Raw genomic sequence first — 27725 nt, 5'->3', positions numbered from 1 at the left:
TCACCAAGTAATCAGCAGAATGAGTGTGTGGTACAATTAGGAAATAGGGGAGTTGGTTATCTCATTCTGGCCACTAGGGTTCTGTGAGTAAATGATTATAGGGCATAAGGTGGTACCCTACTGATCTGAAAGAATTCGGGACTTGACCTCTAGTAACAATTTACAGACTGGAAAAATGTGACCAAATAAGAATGGTCACTTACTTAAAAAAAAAAAAAAAATACTAAAAATAGCCATAGCAAATATGAGTACGAAAAAAGAAGAACTTCTATGTGCAGTGTTTGACCAGGCTTACAACTTTACATCTTCTTTCTATTTTTTTCTTTTTTTTAAGTAAAAGAATAGTTGTGGAAGATGAAGGAAAAAGTCAGAGACTAGCTAACAAGCTAAGCTTTCAGCCTGGGGGTCATGAAGGAGAAGCAAGAGAGGGGAAAATTGCATCTGAAGGCCACAGAAAGAGGAGTCCCGAGAAAAAAGAGAAACGAGCAAGAAGATGTTGTTTCTGGGCAAATGCAAAGTTCAAATACAATGTTGGGAAGCACACAACATCCTCTCAGGCACCTAGCTGAAAGGCTTGAAAATAATCTTTGGGCGGATATTCTGTTCCGTTTCTGTTGTCTCTTAAAGGATATTTTTACAAAATTACAATCGTGCCTGAGGATTTCAGCCCTCCTTGTTATTTTCTTGCTGACCATTTTTTGTTGTTGTTTTTTGTGTGTGTGTTTTTTTTTTTTTTTTTGATTTATTTAAATTCAAGTATAGTGCAGTATTGGTCTCAGGAGTAGAATTTAGCAATTCATTGTTTACAGATGACACCCAATGCTCATCCCAACAAGTCTGCTGGCCATTTTCACAGTTATCAGTGATAAAGTAACAAAGCAAAAAGCAGACTGTGTGTACGCACATGTGTGCACACGCACACGCGTGTGTGTGTGTGTGCATGCGTGTGTGAGCTCCTCACGTAGAAGTATTCTTAATATGTCTTTAAGAATTAGTCCATGAGGATCCATTAGTACTACTGACACCATTGGGTGAATTTCCGTATCGAAATACAAAAACGTTTGGTCTGAAGAAGGTCAAGAGACAGCCAAGACCTTTTACCTGTATAAATTCCATGCCACATCATCCTCATTGACTGCGTATCCCTGGGGGTCGTCAGTAAAACTGAACCCTGTGCCCACCTGAGGATGAAATAAATAAGCAGGTATAAACACCGAGAAACACATGCCTCAGAGCCCTCAGGGAGATATCACACGGGAAGGAAATCGACCTTATTCCAAAGGCCAAGCCTCTGAGCTGGGATTTCTGCCACACTACCCCATGTGCCTTTACCCATCCCCATGGTGGGGGCAATGCTGCATTTCACCTTTTGCCTCTCCCCTCCACCAACCCCAAATAAAAGAACAGCACAAAGCTCTGCCCTGGGGTCAGTGGCTGAGCTGTCCTGATTCCACAATGTGGACCCTGCCAGATATTGATTTAAAGGGGAGCCATTCACCTTTCCTGCCCCCCCCCCCCCCACCGCTGCACTATCAAAAGACCCAAAGTTGTCCCCTCTCTGAAACCTGGAGGGCGTATTGCTCTGTCCTGCTAAGAAGGAACTCTCTAGGCTGGAGATGAACGATAGTTTGTGTGTGTGTGTGTGTTTTCATTTTTTTTATTTGTGAGAAATATGGCCACTAAGCCCCTTCACCTTCAGTAGAGAAGTTTTAAAATAAAGATTAGTTTGAAACTAACACTTCCTTACACCTAGAAGTGCATAGACAACCAAGCTGTAAATCCAGAAGAAGCTGCCACTTATTTTGTGTCAAAAATCTGCATAAAGGATGCACCTCAACTAGGTGTAAACATTTTTGTTTTTGCTTCCCCTAAACACACAAGGGAACAGGACATTTCATTCGACTTCTTTTGAAATACGCAATTGTAGACGAGGAAAGAGGATGGCTGACAAAACTTGGTGGGAGAAGAGGGAACAAGTACGTTGGACTTTTTTTTTTCTCCCCATTTATCTGTTTTCTCGGAACCATCTGGGGCGTGAGAGAAATCAGAGAAATCAGTTAGGGGCCAACGACACTCCTGATCTGCAGAAGCTAACTCTAAAGTTACTCTCCTATTTTTCTGTTTATTGGACTCAATTTCAGAAGAACTTCCAAAGGAGAACCCCACATTTTGCTCCTAGATGGGGCTCACTGTGATAAATGAAGGAGACTAGCTTTGACTTTTGAAATCTACAACTCTGCTAGAAATGTTAGGAATTCCAATACTATACAATAACCCATGATATGGGGAAGCTGGATCATCAGTCGAAAGAAACCAATCCCTTATCCTGGATGATATAATTCAGTGAACAGGACATTTCATAAGATTAAAAATGAGAGGAGAGAAAGTAGCAAGTAAAATTCCTCCAAACTCAGATTTAATGATATATGCTGGAAAAACGACATCTCAGATGGTGTTTCAGAGATTAAATTCTGTTTTATAAAGAAAGCCCTAAGCCTGTTTCTTTTCCCTATTTTTTAAAAAAAATGTTTTTTGGGGCGCCTGGGTGGCTCAGTCGGTTAAGCGTCCGACTTCAGCTCAGGTCACGATCTCGCGCTCCGTGAGTTCAAGCCCTGCATCGGGCTCTGGGCTAATGGCTCAGAGCCTGGAGCCTGCTTCCGATTCTGTGTCTCCCTCTCTCTCTGCCCCTCCCCCGTTCATGCTCTGTCTCTCTCTGTCTCAAAAATAAACGTTAAAAAAAAATTAAAAAAACATGTTTTTTAAACGTTTATTTTTATTTTTGAGAGAGACAGAGACAGGGACAGAGTGTGAGTGGGGGAGGGGCAGAGAGCAAGGGAGACACAGAATCCAAACAGGCTCCAGGCTCCGAGCTGTCAGCACAGAGCCCAACGCGGGGCTCGAACTCGGGAACGGCGAGATCATGACCTAGGCTGAAGGGGGTTGCTTAATCAACTGAGCCACCCGGGGAACCCCTCTTTTCCCTTATTTTTTAAATGTACCTTATATAAAGGAAAAAGACAAGAGAGGCCCACTTGGCATTTCATAGGACCATCGGATACTCACTGGATTATCAATGTAAAGCATGGAAAATGTGGTGCTCCAAGAAAACTCTCTGGGACGCACTAGTAAAACAGAGAAGAGGTTTGAGACTGGGTCGTTAACCAACCAGCCCACCTACGGCCTGGCTCTGGTCAGCAGCCCAGCAGCCCCACCTGTCCCCATCGTGCCAATGAATTCCTGGGGTCCCTTTGACACTGCTTCAGCCTCGTACCGTAGGGAACAGACACCAGCACCTTTTTTCTTCTCCCCTCTTCTCTACTTTTCCCGGACCTAGAGAAACCCCCAGAGGGTTTCTCCTTCTAGGATAAAGTTTGGAAACAAAACCCCTTGCAACTGTTTCGCTTAGAAAAAAACCCATAAACCTCCTATCTGTCTGATCCAATCAACCATTCTTAAAGTCTGGTCCTTCTAAAGCCTCTTCTTCCTTTCTAATGCCAAAGAGAACAACTCTTTTATACCTGAGTGACAAAGTCGTTCGCCCTCCAAATTCTGTCCCAGGGAAAGTAAACAATCTTCCCCAACCCCCAAAATGAGATGGAGGTGACCCAGGGTTACAACCAGATGTGGTTCCTCCGCCCCTTCCTTCACCCCTGTCTCCACCCACAGCATCTTGCTTCCAGGGTATCTGACCATTTATGCTACTGAACCATACGGTGTTCTGTTGATGTGAATAATTAGGGATACAATTCCACCCATTAGGCTCATGCAAAAGAGCTTGCCCAAATAGTAATAAATACCAACTGCTTTCATAAGCCCAGATTGCTTAAGTCAGCAGCAGATTGCAAGAAAATAGCTTAGAACCTTTCACTCAGATTTCAAGGGAGAAAGCAGCCCAGCCAGGACACTCAGCCTGGTGGCTCCTCCTTCTTGGACAGACATGGTCAGAAAGCTATGTTTTTATAACCTGAAACTATCAAGCTATTCCTAGTGGTTCTGTGTATACTTTAATTTTTTTTTTATGCAGCAGATATAAGTTTCAGGTGAAAACCTCTCCATGGGAAAACAGAGTCCGAGTAATACTTACCAGTCATGTTACTTGTGACAATATAAGGTCCGTGCTCCACAAAAAGTCCAAACATGGATGAACCTCCTGGCCCACCCTGCAGCCAGAGAACTACTGGAGCAGCCATGGGCTGTACCTAAGGGGGACAAAGAAGTCGATGACCACACGGAGCACTAAGCAAAAGAATACACCCAAGCAAACATATCCAAACCCTGTGTTTTTCACTGCCTCGACTAAATCTCATAAAGCCTGCCCAGACCCCGGTGTCTGCTCTCCATTACAAGCACAGTGCTGGTTATCTCTTGTTTTAAGTTAGTATTTGCCTCATCATGCTGGTATCTATCTTGCTCAGTTCAGTCTTTTCCTCCCAATAGCCAGAAAACCCACTGAAGATAGAAGCTTTGCCTCTGTAGGCCCCTAGAGACCCAGACATTGCCTAGGGCTTGGCTATATTTTTTAAATCTGTTTAAACTTGCGTTTGGCCAATATGTTCCCAAAGAGGCACAACAAAGAACCTGTCCTCCTCGGTGACAGTTCACCTGCTTCACTGGAGCCCAAACTGCCTTTCTGATTTCATTCATTGAGAGGGTGCCCACAAGGACAACAGCATCTTTATTCAACATGAGGGAACTGTGGGGCGCCTGGGTGGCTCAGTCGGTTAAGCATCCGACTTCGGCTCAGGTCATGGTCTCACACTTCGTGAGTTCAAGCCCCATGTCGGGCTCTGTGCTAACAGCTCAGAGCCTGGAACCTGCTTCAGATTCTGTGTCTCCCTCTCTCTCTGCCCCTCCCCTGCTTGCATTCTGTCTGTCTCTCTTTCTCAAAAATAAATAAACATTAAAAAAAAAACACGAGGGAACTGAGAAGTGCATAGGCCCAGAATCAGTTAGTAACAAAACCCCAAACAAGGTACAAACTGATTTAGGAGACAGGGAAGAGGTAAATAAGAAAAGGTCATTGGCAGAGTGGGGATGATGAAAAATGAGTTTCTGGTAGTAGAGAAAAAGAAGAAGACTTATTCTCTTTTGCTTCTATTTTCATGTGACACAGAGACTATAAAGAATAAACCCAATGATTAAAGAGTGTGAAGAGGCAATAAAGGCGATGTTAAGAGAGTGGGTGAAGGCAGAAAAGAATGGTGTTTCCTTTAAACACAGGTGATCAAGGAAAGACTGAGTGAGATCTTGAGTTGAAGGAGATCTGAATTCTAGATGGATCCAGCCATGAGAGGAGCCAGGGAACAATGCCACAGACAGAGGGAAATGGCGGAGGAAAATCGTCAACACAGAAAAGAGCTAGATGTGAGTGGTGAACGAGAGGTCACCAGGTCCTACGTGAATCCTCCAGAGCAATCTGAAAGGAGCTCAAAGTGGCTTCAGGGAGGCTCACAGTTGGATGTGACAGTGAGTGTTGGCTGGAAGTCATGGCTCATTTGATGTTCAGTCAGCCAGGCTTAGCAAGCAAGATCTCATTGCTTTAGCTCAGAACGAAATCTACAACCTCTTACTTAGCCCAGTCACGTAGAGAGCAGTGTTTCATTTGCACATTTGAGCAGACTGGTTCCATCTACCCGGATGATGTGAGAAGGCTGTGGGCAGAGGCAAGACTAACGCAAGGGGAGGAGATCTGGGCACCACAGCCAAGAACCTAGAAGCAGAGCTGACCACAGGGTTCTAACCATAAAGACAGATGTGAGACAGGGATTTCTCCTCTCCAGTCACCAGGAGTCTGACAAAGTCAGCCTTGCAAAAAGGGAGGTGGTGGTAAGAACAGCCGTAAGCTGGGCAAGAGCCTCTCTAGGAGGGTCTACCCTGAGGTCCCTTCTCCCGCATCAAGGAATTAAATGAGGTAAGATTTGTAAAGCTTTTGGAAGAATGCCTAACGTGTGATAAAGGTATAATAAGTACAAACAATCACTGTGGTTAAAGAAACAAGTAGAAAAGGTAGGAGCCCAGAGTCAGACTGGGAAACTTGGGTCAGCAGGACTGTAGGGCTGTATACAGGGCTAAAAATCAGCCCAGTATAATGCAAGTCCGTGAGCTCTTACCCCTCACTGGATTCAGACCTGGGCTTACCTATCTACTAGCTGTGTGACCTTAAGCAAGACGCCCAAGCTCTCTGAACCTCAGTTTCCCCATCTATAAAATGGGGATCAGTAATAGTACCTATGTCATGTGGTTGATGTGAGGGCTAAAATTAATCTTCGAAAAGCTCAGTGAGTGGGATATATAATACGTGTTCTGCACACGTTAGCGATTGATGTGAGAAAGAAACACTAGGAGTTATAGATGGTTTTAAGATAAACTCTGTATAAATGAGAGGACCGGAAAAGTGGCTTGTTTGGTGTTTTCCCTTGCACCTTTGGCCAATACTTTCCCTGGTCAGTTTTTCACTAGTTAGTCCCCTTGCAAATGTCCATAAAGAATTGAAAAGAATTAGGGATTTCTCTTATAAGTTGAGCTAGGAAATATTAAAATCAAAGACGGCTTTCTAAGGCTGCTCTGGGGAAGTGGGGCATTGGTATACCAACTGGAATTGGAAGCCTGGCAGATTCTGGTTCTACTTGGCCACAAAACAGCTGTGTGATCCTGACCCTCAGAATCTTCCAGCCCTCGGCTTCCCAGTCCATCAAATGGCAATAATGCCCACCTCACAGGCGTGAGAAAATGGATCATGAAATGATATTGCAAACTCTGCTGGGCCAGATAAACAGAACCATCGGTACCCTAACCTGCCTGGCCCTGACTGTGTGTGCTTGGTCTGAATAAGTGATTTTTAGCTCCCGGCCCACGCTCTAATGTGCTGTTCAACACCACTTACCGGGACCACCTTCCACTTGTACTCACTCAGCAAGGGAGCGTATTAGAAATGGAGAAGCAATGGATCTCAGTGGATGCAGGTCCAGCCTCCCTGGGAATGGGAGGTACTGTGCGCCCACCCATTCCAGTGGACGCCCAGCCCCCACTTCTTTCCGAATGTGCACAAGAGCTTCCAGAAGCCACGGTATGCTACATGTGAGCCAGTGGTTCTCAACCTTGGCCACCCACTAAAATACCTTCTTGAAACGTTAGTGCCTAGGCCCAAATCCCAGTGATACCAAATCAATTGGTCTGGGGTGAGGCAGCCATCAGACTTTTTCAAAGCTCTTGGGTGGTTCTGATGTGGAGGCAGGGCTGAGAAGCTGCAAGGGTAAAGGAAGTTTGTCCTCTCGGGTGCCCTGGCCCTCTGGTCTTTGCCCTCCCCTCCCCTCCCTTTTCATGTCCCTTCCTGTGACCTGGCACAATGATGGGACCTCTGGGCTCTCAGAAAAATAGCCTGACCCTGAGAGGCCACACTACAAAGTCAAGTCAAACACATCGGTGCCAAACATCTTTATTATGCAACTTTGAAGCACAGGACACTGCATTCTTGGAATGCTTCAATAATAAGAGATCAGCATACACACCTCCAACCTCAGCCGACCTTGCTCCTCGAATGTACTTTCCTGAAGGAGGTAAATGAGCTCAATACCCCTTGAGGAAGCCCGTTTTTAAAGAAAACTCCATATTACTCGGCAATCAAAAAGAATGAGATCTTGCCATTTGCAACTACGCGGGTGGAACTAGGGGGTATTACACCAAGTGAAATTAGGCAGAGAAAGACAAATATCATATGACTTCACTCATATGAGGACTTTAAGAGACAAAACAGATGAACATAAGGAAAGGGAAGCAAAATAATAAAAAACAGGGAGGAGGACAAAAACATAAGAGACTCTTAAATATGGAGCACAGACAGAAGGTTACTGGAGGGGTTGCCGGGGGGGGGGGGGGGGCGCGGTGGTATGGGCTAAATGGGTCAGAGGCATTAAGGAATCTACTCCTGAAGTCACTGTTGCACTATATGTTAACTAACTTGGATGTAAATTAAAAAAATAAATTAAATAAAAATTAAAAAAAAAGAAAAAAGAAAACTCCATGCACACATCTTTCTACGACACTCCAACCAACCTATGAGCTAATACTAGCCTCATCTGTAATGAAATGCAAAACTCAGATGCTGGAAAATCAAGGTTTACGTATTCAGTGCTAAAGCCCCAAGAGTTAGTTATATCACAGCACACAGACTTTTGTAATCTGATATGACATCCTAATGACATGGTCTGCAACAATAATTACATCAAGAATAATGGCATAAAGCTGTAATGTGATCATGCCTAGGGTGACATATTTAGCTCTCAGTTGTGAGAATGCAGCCCTCTCCCCCTCTGCACCCCCGCCTTAGGAAAGAATAAAAGTAAACAAAGACATCCTGAACAAAAACCCACATTGAAAAACTTAAAAGAAGCAAATGCTTTAATTCACTTAAGACTTAACAAAGTTCAGGGCTTTTAAAGTACTTATTATTTTGAAGCGATGATTCAAGAGCATATGGAACACGAGAAATAGTACACTTATTTTTGTGAAAAGTTCTAGAAATTTTCTTTAAAATTTTTTATGTTACAAAGAAAGCACTTACTCTTCATTAATTTGTATTCAAGAGGGTATTAAAAAAAATCTCCCTTATCCCACTAGTTGTAGTCCCCAGAGATGATCGTGGAGATGGTTAGTTTTCCAGGTTTTTCTCTATGCACCCCCCATACACACACATATAAATATATTTTGTAGATGTTATATATGCTATGTGTGTAAATACTTTTTTCCAAAAATAGAATCAGGCTATATAAAATATTCTGTATTTACTGTATTCACTTAACATGTTGTGAAAATCTTTTCGTAATAGTGCATATCATCTTTTGGCTAAACCATATGGCATTCTGGATTTACCACAATGTATTAACCCATTTAACATACAACACTGACAGGCATTGTTCTAAGGTTTGGACAGTAGGATACTTAATGTTTAAGAGCATGTATTTTGGCACAAGACTAGCAAGGTCTGAATTCCAACTATCTTATTTTATAGCTGTGTGCTCTTGGGCAAGTTACTTACCTTCTCTGTGTCTTAGTGTCCTCTGCTTAAAAATAATAATAATAATGCCTATCTTATATGGTTGCGATATAGATTCGAAGAATTAATATATGCACAGCACTTAGAACAGTGTCTGGCTATTAATAGCCAAACATCTATTTAAATGTTAGCTCTGCTTATTTTTCTGGGGAGGTAAGAAGACAGGAAATAAATAAGTAATTAAATAAACGGGTGATATGAGAGAGTAATAGAAAGCCATTAGATTGACTACTTAAAGAAGGCGTCTGGTGGGGGGCTAACATTCAAGCTAAGACCTTAAAAGTAAGTAATCCTCTACTAATAAGCATTCATATGTTTAATTATAAAGAAAATAAGATCTCTATTAATGTTGTGTAGGTCCAAGTAGTGTAGCAAGAACTGATGATCACGAAGAAGGGACGAAGAAATTATAAATATGAGAAGGGACACAGGAATAGTAAATGTTTGAGCGAGAAGCCTCTCCACTGGAGAAGAGTGTGGGCACACAGGTCCCACAAACCTGCACCTTTTGTTGGTGAGCAAGAAACCAGGGCTTTGCTTCAGAAGCCCTTCAAATTCTTCTGGTGACCCCTGGTGGCCAATTCATGAACTTGGACACTCCTTTCTCAGGGTTTGTTCCCAAATGAAAAGCCCAGAAGGAAGCAGGTTATTTATTTAGTGTTTTAGAACCTCTACACACAGAAGTTTCACCATGTCTCACATTAGCGCATCCCAATACTTATTCATAACGATGGTGAAAAAATCTACCCGACGTCTTAATAGATCATCATTCCAATAAGAGACACTCATTCATTCGGTTTGACATTCTGTACATAAAAGGATACTTGGAAACACCCAGTTTCTCCCTTTCTCCTTGCTTCTAAGCGAGCACAGAGGAACACAGGTAGACGCTAATGAAACCCAGCCCTCCTGCCCTTTGCTCCCCACGTGGACGTGCCCTCTGTAGAAGGCATCCCCTTGTGCTCTGAGCCTTCCTTGTCACCCCGCTCCCCGTCAAACCATACCCACCTTCTTTTCTGTCCTCTGAAGCCCTCTTCTGTATTCCACGGTAAAGATAACCTTCTACTCAGGCCTCACACATATCACTGAAGCAGGAAGTTCATATATCTGGGGGTGGGAGTGGCACTAAAGTCTTGCCAATCTTGGTACTCGGAAGTCACTTGATTGCATTTTATACAGAAGACCAGGAAATTCGCCACCAGGAAGTCTTAGGTATCTAAGCAAGTATTAGGGCAACATTGTCCGCCAATGCCCAGGGCTGGGTACATACTGTAGCTACCCTCTTCCTCCCACCCACCCCACAAAGGGCACCATACTTTGTAAGAGAAAACAGCAACCAAACCACCAACAGGCCCAAATCAGTGGTACCGCTTAAGATGAGACGTGCAATTAGTAAATTAATTAAAGCTCCCTTCACACTTCTATATGCAGAGGCTGATCATTTGCTTGGTTTAAGTAATGTGTTCTATCTTAATTGAAGTCATTAGTACCCCAAGTAAATGTCTTGAAATTCCCCCAAGTATGTTTGAATGGACTCCCATTTTGCCACACAGATCCCAGTTCCGCTGATACTTCAGCTGCTGCATTAATGGTTTAATCAAGGCAGCGAGTTTTATTTAACGCAATTGGTTTTGTGACTAGAATCGCTAACTAGCTAACTAGTAACATTTTAATTCTACACACCCACTCCCAATACGTATAAACAACTTGCTTAAGACATTTTGTGCTTTGGGGAAGAATTTTTACTTACAGTGGTTGCTGTTGACCTCTCGCTAAACCTTCCTTTACTACGATTGTTGCCATTGCCCCATCATTGGGAAAACTAACTAACTTCCTCAAACGTATTTTGGTTTTTCTGTTTGCTTGTTTGTTTGTTTGTTTTCTGTTTTGAGGCCTCTTGACATAACTACCAAGCTCCCACTGACTCTCATGGAGCTTTGAGTCATCTCATTAATTTGAGCCAACTTACACACCACTAGAATCTTCTTTACCTTTCTCCTTCTTAACCTTTGTACTTGGCTCTCATTCCTTCATGAGGCAGTTATGGCTTCTCTGTTGGTGCCTCATGCCGTAAAGTTGGAATTTAGAATGAATGGCGGTAGGCGGGGTGGGGCTGGAGAGAGGCGTGTCTTTCCCATTCTTGTTGCAAACAAAGAAATGGTTGAACAAGTTAGTCGCCTTCTTCTCCATGTTAAATCAGGCACACAACGGTTTCTGCATTTTGAATACGTCTATGGACGGAATGATCTGTAATTTATCACTTTTAGCTGCTTTCTCCTTGTTTTGTCTCACCTACCTTCTCTTCCTCCAGATCTCCAGTGCCGTTATTACAATAATAGCAAAGAAGATAAACAGTGCAAGTCTGAGGACAAATATCTATGACCTCCAAATCTTGGTCGTATGACTAATGGATTTGCGGCCATCTGTGGTAGACATAGTTTCCAGAGATTTGTTCTATCCACAACCCCTTCTCTAGGAACTGACTCTCCATTTACCAAAAGAAAGGGCCCATTAGTCATGCTTACATCACACAAAACGGCACCTCAGCTTTAGCTGATTGGACCGAGAAAGAACACCTGACCCAGAGTAGGCCAATCACATCTGCCCTTAGCAGTGCTAGTGGATCTTTGGTGACTGCATAGTTCGAGAACAGGTAAAGGCAGAAACTGTAGGGCAGCCATCTTCTGCCAGATACCTGGAGAAACAAAGCATGTTGATCTGCCAAGAGAAAGGAATGAGGCACAGATAAGTGATCCTGTGGCCTTGGTCAGAATAAGGCTGAGACAGAAAGACTGGCTGTCCCGGCTCCTGATGCCTTTCCAGTTGACCATACTTTCTGCCCTTGGTGTCTCGGAGCAGGAGAGAAGGATTTAGAATGGGGTGGATATATTAGTTAGGGTCCAATCAGAAGACAGAAACCATGTAGCAATTTTAATTTTTAAATTTTCCCATTTTAAAGTTATTGTTACTTTTCATATGGAAATATTGACCTTTAATTCTGTTACAGGTTCCAGTGTTTGCTCTGGTCCCCATCCACCATGGGTATCACACCCACCGACCGGTGGGCAGAAGTGGGGATGTAATGCCAGGGGGGTCTGCTCCCCCAAGAGGCACATCCTCAGTGTTGGCCAAATATCAGCATGCTGGACAGGCTTCCTGGGTCCACCAAGGAACAGGGAAATTTTAAAGAGATATTCATTATAATGGGGGATAACCATAAATATGTGAGGAGAACTCCAAAGAGTACTCTGGGCTGAGGGAAAGTGCCCATGGATGGACAAACTCATATGGTAGGGATGGGGCTCTTCCCAAGGCTTACACCCTAAGGTGTAAGTCCCAAGACTATGGTCTAGAATTCCTTGGAGAAGGTATGGTTATACCCACTGGGTAGCTGAGAAGTTCACTGGGTTGCCTGGCTCAAAACTGGCCAGGAATCCAGGGGCAAGGAGGAAAGGCCTCCAGGGAAAAGCGGTCTGTGGCTGGTGGGAGCAGGTACAGAGCAAGTCAAAATGTTGGGAGTCCACTTGTGTGAAAGTGGCACACAACCTGGAGTGCACGGGGTCCCCGCTGGGAAGGCAATGGGAAACCAGCCTCGGGTATAGGTGGTCAAGGCTGCTGAGAGTTGGCTTAGGGAACCTGCCCACTGGCATGGCCTAGGATGTTATGGTGTCCGTGTTGAAGGAGCTGCAGCCAGGTGGTCACTGGGACGGAGCCAGGATTATAAGGTTGTTGAGGGTCTTTGCGGTCTGGGCGCCCAGCTAGAGCAGAGGGCTACTGGATATTCCCACACACGCCCTGCTGACAGACTGGACAGCAGGGCCAGGAGAAAGTGAAATGCAGGACAAGGGAACAGGAAGAGAAGCCAACTTCCTCCTGCAATGTCTCTCCAGCACCCTCTACTGACAAAGCCTAATATCATGTTCACTGCCCAGGAAAAATGTTGATAGCTCTATTACTGTGGAGCAAGTAAAAGGAGAGAACTGGAAGGAGTTCTAGTTGTCATAAGATATCGTAGTCACAGCCCAAAGAGTATAGGACGCGAGGCTATATTAGTCATCTAATGCTGTATAACATGCATCCAAAACCTGGTGGCCTAAGATAACAATAATCATTTATTATCTCTCGTGCTTTCTGTGGACCAGGAATTTGGGGACGTCTGACTGGACAGTTCTGGCTCAAGATCTCTCATGAAGTGACAGCCAAGATATCAGCCAGGGCTACAGTCATCTGACTTGGGCTGGATGAAGATCATCTAATGTTGGTGCTGACTGGTGGGTGGAACACTCACTTCCTCTCCAAACAGGTTTATCCATATGGCTATTTTAGTGTCCTCCCAATGGCATCTGGCTTCCCTCAGGGTGTGTGATCCAAGAGACCAAGGCGGAAGCATCATTGCCCTTAATAGGAGCCTTGTAAGTCACACACCATCACTTCTGCTCTATAGTGTATTGGTCACGAAGGCCAGCCTTAATTCAATATGGCAGGTGACTACACAGGAGCATGGGCATCAAGAAACTAAAGATCGCTCTTGGGAGGCTGGCTACCTCACTCTATTCCAACCTTGCTGACTCCTCAATATGATACTGAACTTTCTCAGTCACCAGATACTCAGATTCTAGGAATCCCAGCAACTCCCCGTGGCCAGAGGAGCAAGATGGGGTCTTTAGTAAAGGGGCTTAGGCCTAAGTCTAAATACCTCGGGTTTGGGCTCCATCACATTTGATGCAAATAATTCAACAAATTACCTATATTCCTATATCTGTAAGACAAAGTCAAATACTGGGTATCTTTCTCCAATGGGAAGAATTCTAATTTTAAAAATAATAATCTTCTGCCTTTTTATCTTCTTAAATGTGGAAAACCCAGTTTCACTTTGTAATGTATTAAACCCCCCCCCCCCCAACAATTAATTTGCATTCTTCGCTGGCATTCAGGGACTTCCAATTTGGAATGGCCCATTTCCTGTCTTCTTAAATTTTTTTTTTTTCAACGTTTATTTATTTTTGGGACAGAGAGAGACAGAGCATGAATGGGGGAGGGGCAGAGAGAGAGGGAGACACAGAATCGGAAACAGGCTCCAGGCTCTGAGCCATCAGCCCAGAGCCCGACGCGGGGCTCGAACTCACGGACCGCAAGATCATGACCTGGCTGAAGTCGGACGCTTAACCGACTGCGCCACCCAGGCGCCCCCCCATTTCCTGTCTTCTTTAACATCCCGCATTGTGATTGGCTTAAGAACTAAGCTTCATTATACTTTTTATATACAGTATTTGTGTTAATAATAGGAAAACTAATGATACTGATGATAATACTGATGATAATTATGAAATAATAAGAATAGCAACACTACTTCCTATGTATCAGGCACGAATCTAAGGTTTTCCCACATTCTCTCATTTGTCTCAAAATCATCATCAAGTAGGTACTGTGATCCTCACATCTGGCATAAGTAGTGGAGCCAAGATTTTACGCAAGCTTGACTAACTCAAGAGCTATAATGCTAATGACCACAGTCTAGCACCTTCCATGGCTAGTTGATTCTCAGGACCAACACACAGCGATCAAGAGCAAAGATTTCTCTATCAGAGACCTAGTTTTAAATTCAAGTTCTGCCAATCTCTAGTTGGTCAACTTGGGGCTAATTATTTACCCTGTAATTCTCTTCATCTATTAAACAAGGATAACAATTCCTTCCCCATGTGGTGCTCATAAGGATTAAATAAGAATATGCACGGTGTTTTGTACCTAGTTAATGTTCAATTAACAAAAGCCATTACAATTGTTACATTTTTATTGGCTTCATTATACTTTTTATCCCACGGAAAATGCCTATTATTTCTCTTGCAGATTGCCTCCCGGCTACACAACAAAAAATTTCCAGCTCTGGAATCCATTATGCACTGATTTGTATACAATAACAGGGGAGTCTCACAGAAATAACAGGAAAACAAAACTAATTTGAGAAACAGCATCCCCCCCCCAAAAAAAAATACTCAGAGGATATTACAAGTGCAGCATCCTTCCTGAGTGTCTTATTTTCTCCACCTTCAATTTTTGTAAAGGGTCATTTCTCTCCTGATGAGTATCGGCTGCCTCCCCGTGACAGGCAATGAATGGATATTTCTGCCAAATGAGAGGAACTCTCCCCCATCTCGGTGACGACCGCTTCTCCTTCTCACATGCTTTATCTTCTACACCCAAGAAGGAGATATGGCCTGTTCCATAATTTACAGCCTGACTGGCTTGGCAAGAATGGTTGCTTGGGGGCCTCAGATGCCAGCTCTGCATGTGGCCTCCCTGGGTAAGGAGGTCGCAGAAAAATCTATCCTGGCTGCCACATGGTGACAATTGTCAGCCTTTCATCCCTGCCTGTTTCCCCCCTGAAGCTGAGCCTATCACTTCCAATAGAACACGCTGTGCTCTAACATCTTTTTCCCGTGTGGCGGCCTTGAGTTTATGTCTTTTGGGTTCATCTAAGAATGTGTTGAGGGCTACAGTCCTGGGCCCAAAAGAGCATAATCTGGCCAGCGGATGCATCGCTAGGTCTTCATTGAATTAAGGGGGGCCCCTAACAGCCCCGTCACTGTTTAATGCAGCGGGGGTTCAGATCTCGGTCTGGCAACCAGGAGAGGATGCAGGGTCTAGGCCCATTTCCTTGACCGGCTTTCCAGTCCTGGAGCACCACCTCTATTCTAGATAATTCTGTACACCTGCTCAGAGGCCACCTCAGAAAGAAATGACTGAGTCTTTGTTTTGTTTTCAGTGGACCACTCTCTCCCCCCCCCACCCCATTAATTCCTGTTTTCACAAATCTGGATTATTACTATTGGAGACTCAACATGCAGATGTCAGTGGGGAACTTACTGCTATCAGAAACAGCCACCCAAGCAGAAGAGAAAGTAGGAAATGGGGTTTCTCGGAGCTAAAGGAGGCAGAGAGCGCAGAGGGGGAGGTGGAGCCCCCCCCCACCCCCCGCAGGCCTCAGAGGAATACTGAGCGGGATTAGGAAAGGTGACCCCATAGGCTACACTCGCGTCTTCAGGCCCCCATTCCAGCCCTCCCCCAAGTGGGTACGTGGGGCAACACTACACCTCCGTCCACACCATTTTAGCTGTGCAAGGTGTTTCTTTCTGGTAAAAGGACAATGGCTCTCAAAGGTATCCACATCCATATCCCTATATCCTGTAAATAGGTTAAGCCACATGGTAACAGGGAATTAAGGTAGCTGATGGGATTAGGTTGCCAGTCAACTGGCTTTAAATTTTTTTTTTTTCAATGTTTATTTATTTTTGGGACAGAGAGAGACAGAGCATGAACGGGGGAGGGGCAGAGAGAGACGGAGACACAGAATCGGAAACAGGCTCCAGGCTCTGAGCCATCAGCCCAGAGCCTGACGCGGGGCTCGAACTCACGGACTGCGAGATCGTGACCTGGCTGAAGTCGGACGCTTAACCGACTGCGCCACCCAGGCGCCCCTCAACTGGCTTTAAAATGGGGGAAATCATCCTGGGTTATCCCGTGGGCCCAATGCAATCACAAGGGTCCTTAAATGTAAAAGAGGGCAGCAGAAGACAAGAGTCAGAGACGGTCATGTGACCATGGAGTAGGCCAGAGTGATGCAACGTGAGAAGGATTCAGCCCACTGACACAGGCTGTAAAGATGGAAGAAGGAGCCATGAGGCAAGGAATGTGAGCAGCCTCCAGAAAATGCAAAAGGCAGGGAAAGAGATCCCCCCCGAGAGCCTCCAGAAGGATCACAGCCCCGCTGACACCTTGATTTTAGCCAGTGAGACCTATGTCAGACTTCTGACCTACAGACCTGTGAACTAATAAATCTGTGTTGTTTAAACCACTAAGTTTGTGGTAATTTGTACAAGAGCAATAGAGAACTAATACAAAGGGGTTCATGATAAATGCCTCCATTCAAGGATATTGAAAGGTGTGATATCAAAACTGCACATGTATCATATGGTTTCCGGAAGGCATAAAGTTGAAGAGATTTCCAAGAACACGAGAAAAATGTCCACCTGTTAGAATTAGGTCTTATTGGTAGGCTTAATGTACACCAATTCTCTTTAGGACAGTTGTATTGAGTATTTGGATGTTTTCCTCATTGCTTCTCTATTGCATTCTCTACTCTGTTCTGTGCCCTGGTAGACAGACCTCTAGAACTGGACTCCCCCACCCCTCACCTCTGGTTTCCAGTTGGATTCCACCAACGGGAGGTGGCAGCAGGAGTCTGGGGGACACTTGGGTGCCAGCATGGCACCTATATAACCCTGAGGGCAAGTCTCTCCTTCAATTTCGTGCAGTAAGCACCCCATCTGCGCACTCAACAATAACATCAAGGAAGAACTAAGAAACTCTCCAGGGTTCGGGAAAGTCTTCCTGGAGTAGGCGACAGTCTGAACACTACTATGAGCCCAACCAAAAAGCATCTGGAATTCTTCACCAATTCTAATATGTTTCCTCCCATTCACATAGTTGGCTATGCGGCCAACTATGTCAGAAGCCATGGTTGGGAAGGCAGAAATGAGAAGTCAAGAAAAGCCAACCCAACAGTACCAACAAAGGCAATTTGATTTGAAAACTATCCGAGATTAAACAATTTTCTAGATGCAACACGACGATATGCAAATCACATGCAAATATAAATACAACCCTCTGCAGGGATAGCTTTTTCTTTGTTTTCTCTGGCTTCTAAACCAAATCCAATTTGGAAAATGAAAACAGAAAATTATCCTGGGGTGGGATACAATTTATTTATGCAGCTCAGCACCTCTACCAATTCTGCCCAACAGTACCCGTAAGGCAAAGTGGTTTGTTCATGCTGAAGAGCTGTGTGACATGCACGTATGTGTGTGCGTGCACCTGGGTGCGCTAAGTCAAGACTGGTAAAGTACAAGAATGTATCCAGCTGTGTGTATGGACCTGAGAAGGTAAGTGATTCGCCTTCTGGAAGCCATCCTAGATTAGCACTGCTTTCCCACTGCTCCCCCAAAGCCCCATCATAAGTTTAGTTCTCTCTTCCATGTTCCCATGGAGTAGCACTCAGTTAATGGATACCGGATGCATGAAGGAGGCGGCGCAAAAATAAGAGCTGGCACTGCAAAGCCCACGGGGACAGAGGACAGAGCAGCCACAGAAGTCCACAATCAACTACCTTTCGACATGTATCACGCCTATATATTTCGGGAATCTCCCCATCCCTTATCATTCTTCGGCTCCCCACCGGCCCAGCCTTGCCCAAGGTATTTTTAGAACAAAACAACGACAGAATGATTTAAGAAGATGGTGGCAGGAAGAGGGTGGTAATATTAATATTCTGAATAAGGCTGCAAGGAATTTAAGAGCTGGACCTTGCCTGCAAACATTTGTTTCCTGCACATAAACAGGAACACCACACGGAGTCACTGGCGCTTATTTTTAGAAAAAAAATCTAAAAGATGCAAAAAAAAAAAGTTTTTTGTTTTTTTTTTTTTTTTTTTTTTTAAAGTATGGTTTCCTAGGCTAACATTTCTGCGCTAGGGAGCATTCTCAGCTCCTGAGGGTTAGTGTCCTGATAGAGCGCTCTCGCAGGCCTACCTGAGCTGGAAAGAACCAGAAGAAAATGTTGCTGTTGTAGGTCTTATTGACAGTGATGTAGCCAGCGTAACTCTTCACATTCGATCCAGGGAAAGGAGGAACCAAACTCTGTTTTTTTGCTGGTGGAAAAAAAGAATGTACCGGAGGATTAGAGAAATAATATCGAGTTAGCTATCTCTGCCTCATCTCTGGTCTTCTCCCTCTCATGGGCCAGGTCTGGGATGGAGCCAACAGAAAAGCTACCAGGAGACTCGCATAAAGGTACGGACTATAGCAAATTCCAGCTTGCCCTGGCCAGTTCCACATATTCCACATTTACAATGTAGCCAAGGGGCATTTTTAACCTTTTTTTCTTTGGTCCCCAAATATATTTATGAGCTATAATAAGATTTCTTTTTAAGAAAAAAGAAAGAAAAGCACTTATCCTCAGCTCCACTCTAAAAAGGAAACCAAAGTGGGGGCACCTGGGTGGCTCAGTTGATTAAGCGCCCGACTTTGACTCAGGTCATGATCTCACAGTTCAGGGGTTCGAGCCCAGCTCAGAGCCTGGAGCCTGCTTCAGATTCTGTGTCTACCTCTCTCTCTTTCTCTTTCTCTCTCTCTCTCTGCCCCTCCCCTGCTCACGCTCTGTCACTGTCTCTCTCAGAAATAAACATTAAAAAATAATAATAATAAAATAGAAATAAATAAATAAAAAGGCCAGGGCAGAAGTCACCAAGTCCCAAAAGGTGAGGCGGGTACAAGGAAAACAACATAGCTAAGCAGCTCTCAGCCTCCGGAAAGCCTATATTCTCCACACTCTCCTTATCATGAAAGCAAGGGGCCTGCCACTTCCATTAAGGGAAATAAGCTGACGCATGTGGGGAGTGGGGATGGCTGGGAGGGTAGGGAGAGGCAGGCAGTGAGACGAGGGGTGACCTCATGGCCTCATAGCTACTCACAGGAAACCAAATAAGACAACAGGATAGTTGTAGAGGGCAGAGGTCTGGCTTTTTTATGGCACCAAAGGGACAGGGACAGGGAGGGGGAAAGAGGGACTGCTCAGATAGCGTGAGGACACCCAGGAGTAAATAATACTAAGAGGGGCTAACACTTTAAAGGCTACAGTACCGAGGGCTTTCCATTATGCAGTAGGTGTAATTATTATCCCCACTTTACAGATGAGCTGAAGCTCAGAGAGGGTGAGTAACTTGCCCAAGGTCACACAGCTAGTAAAGGAGAGCTGGGATTCAAACCTAGCAGTCAGACTGCAGAGTTTGCTCCTTCCCTGACCCTGCTACACTGCTTCTCAACCAGAGAGTTAGTCCCAAAGTAGGGGTGGCACAGCGGGGAAGGGAGAGCAAGCAGTGATTAGGAAAACAGTGGAGGAGAAATGGGACATGGATGGCGGGGGTAGGGGGAACTGAAGGGGAGTTTAGGTGAAGAAAGATTCCTTAATGCTGACAAAGCAAGTGTCCCCAGTAAAAACTAATGATTGAAGAAAAGCTATTTATGTCTGACACATATTAAGTAGGAGACTGGTTAAAGAGCAGGTCAGGAAGCTTAGTCCTTCACACACACCACCCACTAAAGATGCCTTCAGCAGGGTGCTGGAGCCCATAGGCTCTCAAGCTCTTAGCATCTCTTCCCACCTTAGCATTAGCAACATCACCACTAGCAGGCAACAAGCCATGGTAAGAACGTCTATATGCGCAGATCAGTGTGCAAATCAGGACCCCGGCCCCACAGAGCTGCTTGTGACACTTACCAGCACACCATGGCATCGGGGCTGCAAGTTCCTCTTTTAAAATGAACCTGCCGGGGCGCCTGGGTGGCGCAGTCGGTTAAGCGTCCGGCTTCAGCCAGGTCACGATCTCACGGTCCGTGAGTTCGAGCCCCGCGTCAGGCTCTGGGCTGATGGCTCGGAGCCTGGAGCCTGTTTCCGATTCTGTGTCTCCCTCTCTCTCTGTCCCTCCCCCGTTCATGCTCTGTCTCTCTCTGTCCCAAAAATAAATAAAAAAAATAAATAAAATAAAAAAAAATAAAATAAAAAAAAAATAAAATGAACCTGCCTCCTGGAAGGGAAACTCTCATCTAGACAGCACTGTTCCCTTTCCTTCGTACTTTCCTGATCCTTACGCTGCTACTGACCGTCTCTGTGGTCCCTGGGCAGTCACGTGACCTGTCTGTGCTTCAGTTTCTCATCTACGGAAGGTGGATGACTTCACATGTCAATGAGAATAAGGGTCCATGCATGTACAACCTTTAGAAAAGAAGCTGGCTCGTAGGGAGCACAGCTATTGTTACCTGTGAAATGCACCTGCTGATTAGGAACAAGTAGCATCTGGGAGCAGAGGAGATGGTGGGATAAAGGCAGGGTCTCAAGAGCAGTTTCTGAAGGGTCCTGCTAGGCTAGTACCATAGGAAGAACATGGGTAGACCCAGGTTTGTGATTCTGACCAGGCCCCCTGGCAAGTTGCCTTATCTCTCTGAGCCTCTCTTTCCTCTTGTGCAAGATGTGGATACCAATTCCCCCACCCTGGGCTTTCTGTGGGGATCAAACTCAGCACACGGAGTTGCATCTAAAATAAGGGCTCGGGGGCGCCTGGGTGGCGCAGTCGGTTGAGCGTCCGACTTCAGCCAGGTCACGATCTCGCGGTCCGCGAGTTCGAGCCCCGCGTCGGGCTCTGGGCTGACGGCTCGGAGCCTGGAGCCCGTTTCCGATTCTGTGTGTCTCCCTCTCTCTCTGCCCCTCCCCCGTTCATGCTCTGTCTCTCTCTGTCCGAAAAATAAATAAGTGTTGAAAAAAAAAAAATTAAAAAAAAAAATTAATAAAATAAGGGCTCGGGCAAAGGAAGCGAAGATCATCACTGGCTTGTGGGCCACCCCACGTGCTGTCTAGAAAACTCTGCCTTTTTCTGGCGGCGTCTGGTTCCCCCAGGGAAGATTGCTTAACCTAATCCAGCTTCTCTAGCTCTTCCCATGCTCTTCTCAAAAAGACCTATCCCTTGCTGCCAGAAAAAAAAAAAAAAAAAGAAAGGGAGAGGAGCATCTCAAGCAAAGGAAAAGGGGGATGTTTAGGGAAAGTGGTGATTGCCAGCCTACACCCTTCCCTCCAGCAGCCTTGCCTCCACCCCACCCCACTTTGCTTCCGCTCTCAATTAGCCCAAAGAAGGCTGACCCTCCAGGGCTGGGCAGCCTTTCAAAACTTTTTTTTTTTCTGTTTAAAAAATTGAGATATATTGGACAAGGAACATTATATGAGTTTCAGATGTACAACCTAACAATTCGATGTTTGCATATACTGCAAAATGGTCACCACAACATCTAGGAAACACCCATCACCGTACGTAGTTAACAATTTTTTCTTCTGGTGATGAGAACTTTCAAGATCGATTCTCTTAGCAACTTTCAAATATGCAATATGATATTACTAACTGTAGTCACTCTGCTATATATCATATCCCCAGACTTCTTTTGTAACTGGAATGTGGTACCGAAAACACTTCTGACATATTTTCCCCCAAACTATCAATCTTCTCAGAATCAGAGAACCCCCAAAAAGGTGGATAGAGACCTGAAGGTAGAAGGGTTAGGAATAAATGAGATGTGACTCACAGCGAGGTATGTGAGCAGCAGGGATTCGAGAAAGAAGACAGAGAAAAATGAGAAAGGTCGAAGAAGAATGAGAAAAGAAAATATGTAATAGAAAGGAGCTGGAGGGAATGGAATATGGGAGAGAGATGATTGAATCAATCTATCTCTCTGAGGCCAGCACAGCACAAGGTCTGCTGGCCTGCTCTGACAATGACTCCGATGTTCCCCCAGCCCTCCTTTTCTGAAGTTCCAAAGTTGTTTCTCTGCTACCTTCTACCTCCCCAGGTACATTTCCTGCCTTGCCTTGAAGATCAGGGGCTACTGGAAAGCAGGGAAATTGTCTTGTCTTCGTACCCACAGGTACAGCTGATTTACGCACTGGCAATGCACTAGGATTAGCATATTTCTACAAAATCCTCCTAAAGAAGGCAGGCCTTACTAAGGTCTTAAGAATTTAGAAGGACTTTTTCTGGCTCACTAAAAAGTGTTTCACCCTATTTCAATTCTTAAATTTCCTTTAACGAAGTCACGGTAAAATAATTAAAAGCTCTTTCAACTAAAATGATATTTTGTATTTTCAAATGTTCGGTTCATCCTTCCAGAGTCCACCAATGGAATGTGGAAAATAAACTCCCAAGATGTAGGGGTTTCTTACTTCCTGGAACCATGACTCACAATTCAAATGTTCAAAACAGTTTTTAAAAAAAGGAAAAGGTTTTCTTTGAAGTGATTTCACTTCCTCCTTATTATTCACTGCAGTTACCAATGTTTATGATGTTAACACTTTGAAAAAGATTGGATTGTGACCAAAGAAGGACTTGAAGCAGCTAATCAGGGTGCACTTCACATTTACAAAGTCTTCAGTCATCAACAGTACTGCACAAGACACGGCCAGACCGTAAGTGATAATAAAGTGACACCTAATAACAAAATAGTCTTTAAAGTTCGTGAAAAGGCAGTGTTTGTAAATATTTAAAAATTTGCCTCCTTTATTCATTTTGTTTCAAGGGTTTATTCTAGCTGCAGAGAAAGTAAACGTGCAATTACAATTACACAAAACTAAGCCAGCTAATTGGGAGATTAAAAAATAAAAACGCCCTTGTCTTTTTGTGAATTACTGTTTATCTCAAGAACGTTCCATTGCGATACTAAGACTCATGCGCCTAAGGTTTTGACAGACTCAATAAACAAAAGGGATTTAGGGGAATGAGCTGACCATCTGTCCAGAGCTTCCTGAACTTTCAGTAAAGCGGATGAATAAAATTATCCTTAATTATGTTATCAGGGCTGTATGTGAATACCCAGATGTACCAGAATTTGGATCAGCCACTCAAAATTCCATTCAAAGATTTTGACTGCGTAACAGAACTTTAGAAAGTGACATTACATCAGTTTTACTATTTTAGAAGTTGTCATCCATCAGATGGTGATCTATCAGACTTGGCACAGAAGGGCAGAAGATGAAAACTACCTCCCTCAGAAACCTTCCTTGCTACTGCTGATGACCGCAACAGTGAAATGTTTGTAAACAAGGAATACAGGAGTGGTAGGGATGTGGACAGTCTCTCAGATGGATTTCTCTGTGTTTTCACTTGGTTCCTCCAAGATGTATGAAACAGACACACCACCACGCGTCGCTTGCACTAAATGCCTTTGTTGAAACTGTTTTCCTCACTCAGTATACACAGGTCCTTTCCTAGTTTGGATCTAGTCACATAGCACAGCGGTTCACACCTTGGGTTCTGGAGCCAGCAAAGAGGTTTTAATGCCACCTCTGCCACTTACTATCATTAAATGGCTCTGAGCAAGATACTTAATTCCTCTGGGCCTCAGTTTCCTGATCTATAAAATGGGAACAATAATTATGCATTCTTCATTACCATTGCTCTGAGAGTTAAATAAGCTAATGTGTGTGTAAAACCCATGTCTGGCATACATTCAGGCTTAAAATTTAAATTCTGCAAGTATTTATTATATATGCCTATTACACATAGAAACTGTGCTATGTGTTGGGAATATAGTTATTAAATATTAGGATTTGTTATTTTTCTTACTACACTATTGCTATTTTCTGGACTCTACCAACCGATAGGATAGCTTCCTTCTCAAAATTTCCAACATGCCTACCTCAAATGTGACACTTTAGTATTTTAGTATTCACTGCCTTATTCCTTAATTGGTTTCATGTGTGTGCATCTGGTCACTCCGGAAGAGCACCAGGTTCTAAAACAAAGGGAAACAAATTAGAGCAGGCAGATCCCAGAGCAGAAGTCAGAAAATCTGGGTCTTAAATACATCTCTGGTCCTATTACCTGCATATCCTTGGGCAAGTCATGTAACGTTTTGGGAGTCTCAAATTCCTTCTGTGTGGATTGGTAGGGTTGGTTATGAGTATTCAATGCCATTTCAGCTCTAACTAAGTGATTTGGTTTGATTTGTTGTTAATGAACATAATCTAAGCCATCAGTACCCACTTACTAAAGAAGCCCAAATGAATGCATGCGATCCGTTTTTGTAGAGTTGGATGATATTTTGCCTCTTCGTATATGTCTAGTGATATGAGCCTGTACCATCGGAATACCATCTTCTCATGACTTTTCTACATCAAGAACAAAACGAGTCTTTTTTAAAAAAGGAATGACTGCATTCTCTGACTACATTGTCGCTGGCTACATCATCAGATGTACACAGGGGCACCTGGGTGGCTCGGTCAGCTAAGCATCTGACTCTTGGTTTCGGTTCAGGTCACGATCTCACGATTCGTGACCTCGAGCCCCACATCAGGCTCTGCACTGATGATGCGTAGCCTGCTCGGGATTCTCTCTCTCCCTCTCTTTCTCTGTCCCTTCCTGGCTCTCTCTCTCTCTCTCTCTCTCTCTCAAAATAAATTAATAAATTCTAAGAAAATGTACACCAATATACACTGACGACATTATCCAAGTTTTCCACCTCTTCTCAGTTAAGAGATGGTAAAACATGGAGTCGACGTGTACGTCAGAAAAAAGACACATGACCAGGACTCCAGTGCACCCCCAAGATACAAGAACGTTTTGGTTTTAAACCAAACAAAACCCAAAACAATAATACCCTGTTAGCTATGAGAGTATTTTGAATGAAGAAGCGTTGCTTTATTTTTAACCTTCTTTGTGGAGTACATAGATTTATTTTTGATCTTGAAAATGATTATTTCCCTCAAATTTCCAGCATCACTTCCACATCCCCCTGCTGTCTACCAACCTAGCAGCCTCACAGCCATGAACTTGGTTGTCCCACCTGTGATTCGAGAGCAGTCAGTCCTCCAAAGCAAACACCAACGTCTCCATCTATGGGCCAGCTTCCCCATCTTTCATCTAAAGAGAGCGCTCCTGAAATAGTCCCCCATCCCAATCAACTGTCCCCTCTTCCCAATCATTTCTATCAGCAAATACATGGTCTCCTGCTCTCTCTCTCTCTCTCTCTCTCTTTTAAAATATGAAATTTATTGTTAAATTGGTTTCCATACAACACCCAGTGCTCATCCCAATAGGTGCCCTCCTCAATGCCCATCACCCACTTTCCCCTCCCTCCCACCCCCCCAGTTTATTCTCAGTTTTTAAGAGTCTCTTATGGTTTAAAGACCCTTCCTGGTCCCACAGCTCCCTCCAGCCACTACCCCATTTCTCTGATTCCTTTTACAAACAACACCTGAAAACAGCTGCCTATATACTATTTTATAGTTCAGGAACCCACTGATGTCCAGAAAGATTAAGTAGTGTTATCTACCCAGTGATTTACCTAAACAGAAGGAAGCATTAAGAACAGAGGCAGATCATAAATTCTAGTCTCCGATGATGCCCAATAACACCTTTTTCCTATTAATAATAATTATTGGAAACCCCACAATTTCCAAATAAAAAGTGATTTACAAACACTAATATTTAGAGAGCAACGTACAGGTTATAGAGCTTTCATGTGCATTTTCTCATCTGATTCTTATAACATCCCTGTGACTTAAGTGGTTGTGACTCCATGTTGTTAATGAGGACACCGAGGTCTAGAATGTTTGAGTAACTTGCTGTGCAGAGGGGCCCAACAGTATGCCTGTGGTCATAGACTCCGGAGGGAGGCTGTCTGGGTGTGAATCCTGCATCTACCAGCTGTGACTCTCCAAGTAACTTTAAAAAAAATTTTTTAAGTTTATTTATCTATTTTTTAATTTTTTAAAATGTTTTTATTTATTTTTGAGAGAGAGAGAGAGAGACAGAGTGAGTGGGGGAGGAGTGGAGAGAGAGAGGGAGACACAGAAGCCAAAGCAGGGTCCAGGCTCTGAACTGTCAGCACAGAGCCCAGCGCAGGGCTCGAACTCACGAACTGTGAGATCATGACCTGAGCTGAAGTCAGACGCCTAACTGACTGAGTTACCCAGGCGCCCCTATTTATCTATTTTGAGACAGAGAGAGAGAGACAGAGCAAGCAAACAAGAGAGGGCTAGACAGAGGCAGAGAGAGAGAATACCAAGCAGGCTCTGTGTTGTCAGTGCAGAGCCTGATGTGGGGCTCGAACTCACAAACAGTGAGGTCATGGCCTGAGCCTCAATTAAGAGTCGGATGCTTAACTGAAGAAGCCACCCAGGTGCCCCCAACTCTGGCAAGTAACTCGTTCTGCTTTAGTGTTCTTAGATGTGAAATGGGTACACCTGCCTGGGTTGTTAAGATGCTGACGTGAGTTTACGTAGAATCCTTGGAACCAGTATGTGTAGTAAGTTCTAAGGTTAGTATTTATTATTGCCCAGCTGGGGACAGGCACTATGCTAGTTTTATAAATAGAAATGTAGGTACTCGACCACCAGATAATCTGTCCCTGCCAAACTCTCATTTTAGCTCAAAACTCTGATAATACATGACATCAAATCGTTAATATTTGAAATAAAACAGCTGGGTTAAAAAATACCAGAATATATTTTGAATCTTGTAAAATAACTGCTAAAAAACAAAATGAAACAAAACCCCAAACTGTTGAAAATACCCCAGTGGTTTTCTGATTTTATTAAACTTACCTTCTTCAAGTTTCCCAGCTTCAATATAGGGAGTAAGAAATAATGGCTCTCCTACGTTTCCCTTACGTGGTACGGAAACCCGAACATTTTTGTATAAGGAGTGAAAGATCCCGCCACCAGGGCTGAACATGAACACGACCACCAAAACAATCGTCTTCCACATGGCACCAACCGGTCTCTCTAGGCCTAGGATGAAAACAAATGAATCCAAAGAGTAAATATTTACCCAGCCCTTTTACATACAAGACATTCATTTATTTCATTAAAAAAAAAAATGTATATTGTAAAATAAATGAATAAATATTCTGTGTAAAGGCCCGGGGCTATTCAAGGATTCACAATCTAACTAGAGAAACAATTTATATTTCTAAAACTGTGGTCTGAAAAGTAAACTCAATGCAGGATCAGATAAAACTTCAAGACAACAAGGACTCTGTAACTTATCACCAAATGTGTGGTAGAGATGCTTACCTACCA

At 44.0% G+C, this 27725-nt stretch overlaps 1 protein-coding gene across 1 annotated transcript in view; it reads right to left on the bottom strand.

Moving 5' to 3' along the window:
• CPVL (carboxypeptidase vitellogenic like) overlaps positions 1-27440 on the bottom strand; it is a 122005-nt gene extending 94565 nt beyond the window's left edge. Inside the window, exons 1-5 of the mRNA XM_086693610.1 lie at positions 27249-27440; positions 18638-18756; positions 4085-4199; positions 3064-3122; positions 1102-1181 (exon numbers count right to left, since the gene is read on the bottom strand). Of these exons, the coding sequence (XP_086549736.1) occupies positions 1102-1181; positions 3064-3122; positions 4085-4199; positions 18638-18756; positions 27249-27411 (536 nt within the window). The 5' untranslated portion in view covers positions 27412-27440. The remainder of the gene's footprint in view (positions 1-1101; positions 1182-3063; positions 3123-4084; positions 4200-18637; positions 18757-27248) is intronic.
• Between the last annotated feature and the right edge of the window lie 285 nt (positions 27441-27725).

Source organism: Puma concolor, chromosome A2, assembly GCF_028749965.1.
Source record: "Puma concolor isolate L17-30 chromosome A2, mPumCon1.1.hap2, whole genome shotgun sequence".
NCBI lineage: Eukaryota > Metazoa > Chordata > Mammalia > Carnivora > Felidae > Puma > Puma concolor.
Note: the sequence above shows the minus strand (reverse complement) of the source record. Positions and strands in the feature narration are given on the sequence as shown.